The sequence below is a fragment of the Dipodomys merriami genome, unplaced genomic scaffold (assembly GCF_024711535.1).
Source record: "Dipodomys merriami isolate MVZ:Mamm:240054 unplaced genomic scaffold, mDipMer1.0.p SCAF_24, whole genome shotgun sequence".
Lineage (NCBI taxonomy): Eukaryota > Metazoa > Chordata > Mammalia > Rodentia > Heteromyidae > Dipodomys > Dipodomys merriami.
In genome coordinates, this window is record NW_027203826.1 from 16,425,741 (window position 1) to 16,431,849 (window position 6,109).

General features: G+C 35.5%; 1 protein-coding gene across 1 annotated transcript; it reads right to left on the reverse strand.

Annotated features, from left to right (window-relative positions):
* Positions 1-1,994: 1,994 nt before the first annotated feature.
* On the reverse strand, positions 1,995-2,951 carry LOC138835548 (olfactory receptor 14I1-like). Its single transcript, XM_070034036.1, has one exon. The coding sequence runs from the start codon at positions 2,949-2,951 to the stop codon at positions 1,995-1,997; it is 957 nt and encodes a 318-aa protein (XP_069890137.1).
* Between the last annotated feature and the right edge of the window lie 3,158 nt (positions 2,952-6,109).

Below are 6,109 nucleotides of genomic sequence, written 5' to 3' on the forward strand. Positions count from 1 at the left end.
TGCTTTGCTGTCTACCTACTGTAATCTCTATACCATACACTCCAGCTCCTGTATGAACAGAGAAAGCATAAAATGCAATGTAAACAGTAGAGTTCTCTAACACAAAAGGTTCCCCCAAGGTGATAAAATACAATACCCAGAATCTCTTCTAAAGGAAGGGACACCTGTTAACATAAAAGTGCATGGACATCTTCTCATTTTAGCCTCCTTTGTTTTCAGCCTAAAATCATCATGCATAATTATTTTTTTATTATTGTAAAAATACCATACAGAGGGGTTACATTTACATGCGCAAGACAGTGAGTACATTTCTTATCAAACATTGTTGACTCCTCCTTTGTTTCCCCATACCATCCCTTCCCCTCTTTGCCCCCCACCCCTACATCCCCTACCACTCTCACCCCCACCCCTACATCCCCCCCAACCCGCCAAAGATGTAAAGTTCGTTTTTTGACTCAACTTCTTATACATCTCATTCTTGTAATGGGTCCACCTGTAACCCTATTTAAACAGTTTGTTTTTTCCCTTCCCCTCCACAAATTATATCAACATCAAATACAGTGAAAGCAGGGCTTATACCCTGAGGGAGGTACATAAAAAGCAACAAGGAAATCATCTTATAAATATGTTAGAAACAATTGCAACAAAAAAAAAACCATGTGAATCCTTATCTTGGGGTTCATTTCACTTAACACTAACTTGTCTTATAGTTTCTGTTTGTCTTTGACATATACTAGTTATTGCAAATAAGGGAAACCATGGGACCTATATTTCTTTGGGCCTAGCTTACTTCACTTATAATTTTTTCCAAGTCTTTCATTTCCTAACAAATGGGGCAATGTCATTCTTTCTGATGGAGGCATAGAATTCCATTGTGTATATATACCACATTTTCTTGATCCATTCATCTACTGAGGGGCATCAGCGTTGGTTTCATATCTTAGCTATGGTAAATAATGCTGCAATAAACATAGTTGTGCTGGTAGCTTTAGTATGGTCTTGTTTGTGATTATTTGGGTAAATGCCCAAAAGTGGGATTGCTGGGTCATAGGGGTGATCTATGTGGAGTCTTTTGAGGAACCTCCATACAGCTTTCCAAAGTGGTTGAACAAGTTTACACTCCCACCAACAATGCAGTAAGATTCCCTTCTGTCCACACCCCCTCCCGCATCTGTGGTTATTAGAGTTCTTGATTATAGCCATTCTAACTGGGGTGAGGTGGTATCTCAATGTTGTTTTGATGTGCATTTCTTTTGTGGCTAGAGAGGTTGAACATTTCTTCATGTGTCTATTGGCCATCCTTCTTTCTTCTTCCAAGAAATTTCTCTTTAAATCTTTAGCCCATTTATTTATTGGGCAGTTGTTTCTTTGAGGATTTGTTCTTGGGGGATTTAAGTTTTTGAGTTCCAGGAATATTTTAGATATGAGACCTTTGTCCGTTATATGGCTAGTGAAGATCTTCTCCCAATCCATGGGCTTTTTATAGATCTTGCTAGCTATATCCTTTGCCATGCAGAAGCTCTGCAATTTCTTGCAGTCCCATTTGTCCAACCTTTCTTTGATTTGTTGTGTTTCTGGGTCTCTATTAAGAAAATTGTGGCCTGTGCCCAGGAAACCTAGGGTTTCTCCTATTCCATCCTGTAATGTTTTCAGAGTGTCTGCTTTGACTGCCAGGTCTTTGATCCATTTGGGGTTTAATCTGGTGCATGGTGATATATAAGGATCTAGCTTTAGTTTTCTACAATCATCACGCATATTTTAAATATTTTGGTAATGTTACTCAGGCTTTTCTGAGGTGAACTAAGGAGAACCAAAGAAAGCAAAGAATACATGTCTATTAGCTATCACAAATTTACAAACTAACGTCTTAAAAATAACTATAACACATCTACACACCAAATTCTAAACACACATTAAAAAGGGATGGCTCACAGGTATCAGTTCAAATTTCAGCAAGTATTTCAACAGCAAGTAAAACAGCCTTCAAATAATCGCTAAGTGATTTTTAGAAAATCTTTAATTAGGACCTGAGATGATCTAGTGAACATTCTGCTTATAGCAGAGTTAATCTCCCTGTTCCGGAGGCTGTAGATGATGGGGTTCATGAAAGGGGGCACTATGGTATAGAACATGGCTGTCAGCAGATTTTTAAGGGATGCTTTCTCCTCAATGGGACCTAAGACAGCTACAGAGCCAGAAATTGCAAACAAAAGGAGGATGAACAATTGTGGGGAGCATGTGGATAAGGCTTTATTCCGGGCTTCCACTGAATGCATCTTCAACACAGATGTAAATATATTAACATATGATATAATCATAATGAGAAAACATCCTAAGACAAGGCACACACTAACAGCAATGATTACAAATTCAGAAAATTGAACCTCTGAAGATGTTATTCTCAAAACTTGAGGTATATCACAGAAAAATTGCTGGATCACATTGGTCTTCGTAAATGGAAGTCTGAATATGGCACAGGTGTGGACAGCAGAATAGACCAGACCAGAGGCCCAGGAGCCACCTGCTGCCTGGGCACACATCTTCCGAGTGACAATGAGTCCGTAGTGCAGAGGACGGCAGATGGCAATATAGCGATCAAAGGCCATGACCACAAGGAAAGCAAACTCTGCAGTGGCAAAAAGTAGGTAGAAAAAAATCTGAGCAGCACATTCTCTCAGGGTGATGGTCATGCTGCCTGTCATGGAATTCACAATGGATTTGGGAACAAAAACTGAAATGCTACAGAGGTCTACGAGGGATAAATTGCTCATAAAAAAGTACATTGGAGAATGAAGATGAGTGTCTGTCACAATTACAGTAATGGTTATTAGATTCCCAGTTAATGTTGCTAGATAAATTGCTAAAAACACCAGACTTTGTAAAACTCGTAGCTTCTGGGAGCTGGAGATATCCATGAGGAGGAACTCTGTGAAGAAGGTGATATTGTTCATGTCTGACTAGGTCGTGTGGTCTCCCTGTGTTAAAATGATGACAAGAAGAATGCAGACAATTCTTAACACTACAAACAAAATGCAGACATTGTATCAGTGTATGCGTCTCATTAGTATCTCAGGATAGAATAAGTGGATAAACTGAATTCCAATAAATGTATATAGACTCATAGTAGGATTAATTCCCCATTTCCTTCTATTTACAACAATTATGTCAGGCACTGTAAGTAAGATAGCTTCTCTATTGTCATCTTCCTGGCTCTAAAAATTAGAAAGATGCTACTCATTAGGTAAGATCTAGGAATCAAGAGTGAATTTGAGTGTCCCTTCCTGTGTCTGATTGTTTTAGAAAGTGTTTCCATGACAACTTTAATAAATCAAACTGCAATTCTTGTGACACATAACTATATAACTATGTAGTCTCAGTATTGTTTCATTTGCATTAAAATATGTAACTGGTAATAATATTATTAAAGTCTTAATATTATGTAAAAATATCATTTGCATTCCATTAGTATTTTGTATAGTATTTATTTGAAATTTAAAAATATTTAAAAATTTTCTCACTTGGAATAGTAAAATGATTTGATTACCCTGACATATTTATATTACCTTCCAGTATGTTTTACAAAATATTTTACATTGATTTATTTTCTTTGAATCCTTTGGATCATATGTGATTTATTAGCCTAATTTTTATATATGAATTGAACTTACTGTGCAGAGAGAATATTTTAATTGTCAAAAGCAATGCTACTTGATCAAATTGTTACATTAAAATAAACTACAATTTTGATTTTCTTAATGAAAATTCCACATTAGCTCTGGATCTTTTTTTAAAGTTTCTTATTGTAAAAATACTGTATAGAGGGGTTACAGTTACATGAGTAAGGTAATGAGTACAATTCTTATAGAGCATTGTTACCTCCTCCTTTGTTTTCCCCTATCATCCCTTCCCTCCCATCTCCACTCCTCCTCTCCTTCTCCCCTACCCTGCTGAAGTTGTAAAGTGTGTTTTCAACATAGTGTTTTGCATATCTCATTGTTACAGTGGGTCAACCTGTATCCTTATTTCATCGTTTTGTTATTTCCCTTCTCCTCCCCAAATTACAAAAATATATATACAAGATGCAGGGCACCAGAATTAAATTCAGTGAAAACAGGGGTTATACCGTGGGGGAAGAACATATAAAAGAAACAAAAAAAATCGCATACTACATTATACATACGTTAAAAACAATAGCAAGGAAAAAAAGACAGTTGTGTCCCTATCCTGGGGTGCATATGGAGGTTCCTCATAAGACTCCACATAGAGCTCCCTTATGACCCAGCAATCCCACTTTTGGTCATTTACCCAAATGATCACAATCAAGGCTGTACCAAAGCTACCAGCACAGCTATGTTTATTGCAGCATTATTTGCCATAGCTGAGATAAGGAACCAACCCAGATGCCCCTCAGTAGTTGAATGGATCAAGAAAATGTGGTATATATACACAATGGAATTCTGTGCCTCCATCAGAAAGAATGACATTGCCCCATTTGTTAGGAAATGGAAAGACTTGGAAAAAATTATAGTAAGTAAAGTAAGTCAGCCCAAAGAAACATAGGTCCCAAGGTTTTCCCTATTTGCAATAACTAATGTAAGTCTAGGACAAGCAGAAAAGGTCAAAAGCTATGTACATATGACCATTTAAATTTAAAGAAATCCTAATGTCCCCATACTAAATTCACTTGACAATTGTATTCTCAGACTGACAACCTAATGAATATTCTTGTTCAGAAGATAAAGTTCAAGGTTCACTCATGATCCTCCTTCATTTTCTCAGTGACATTATCAAGTTATTTGGTTCTCAGTTTAAAAATACACCAGAATGAGTGGGACGTCCAATTACTTATCATTAAAATAAGATAGCAATACACGGAGATGGCAATGCTTCATAAATCCATCAATTATCAGTAATTGTCCATAATAATGACCTATTAGAAATTTCAATTTGCTGTTTCTTTTTGTCCACTTGGTATTAAAGGGACTTTTTTATTTTGATCAACATACATGGTAAAATAAAGTTGAGTTTTGATACTCACGATAAAGAGGGTAAGGGGAGCACACAGAAAAGGTGGGACAAAGGGTAAACACACTCAGTTTGTTTTGATGAAATATCACTGCAATTTTCTTTTGTTTCTGGGTTTCTTAGTTAGCCTTTCAGATCCAGCTCAAGAAATACTTACTTCATTGGACCTGTTGCTCAGTTTCAAGGGAATATTTCAATCTTGATAGTTTCAAACGTCTAATTTGGCTTATATATAAAACAGATATCCAGAGTTTTAAGAACAATTACCATTGTATTTATAAACTGAATTGTTGAACGGTAAATCTTTTGTACAACTACTTAAAGATAATAAAAGTGTAATTTTTAAAAAGAACAATGACCCGAAATAAAAACTCAAATCTTAAACTATCAGTTTGTCCTATAAATATGCCATAAATCATTAAGCATACTTGAGAACTTGAAGTATATTTTAGGTACTTATATGAATTATTTATTACTTTAGTGAGAGAAATATATAAGCTAATAAATTCAGATACCTGAGAAGTGAGGATATGAGTGTAACTTCACTAACATGAATATTACTTTGCAGAGTTTAAAGAAACTTGATTAATCCTTGGTACTGCTTCTTTCTTCAGAAAATAAAATACAAAAAGTTACTTCTTAATCCATTCCACATATTATATGAGTATTTCTGGTTCTGAATTATTTATAAATATGGAGTTTTTTTTAATAGGAACTTGTCTGGTCAAACTTCTGATGCTCTCTAGAGACATGACCTCTAGATTTCAACCTCCGAAGAGGCCAATTTTATGTAACTGTTAACTGGTAAACAAGCAATGGCCATACCATCGAGATTAATTAAATTTCTGAGTTTGTGGGAGATTATTTATGTCATGAAATAAAAAATTATTCAAAAATGCTTTGTACATCACAAACTTTCCACTTAATGTCTAACTCTAAATTAATTTATTAATATTATAGTTTTAAAATTTACATTCAAGGGCTGGGATGTAGCTCAGTAACACAGTTGTCTACCAAGTGAAATGTCCTGGGTTCAATCAAAACAAAAAGTGAAATACAGTTTTAAAAACCCAAACCAATAAAT

Excerpts from the sequence above, each read along its gene's own strand:
- LOC138835548 (XM_070034036.1), bottom strand. The coding sequence starts at position 2,951 with ATGAACAATATCACCTTCTTCACAGAGTTCCTCCTCATGGATATCTCC.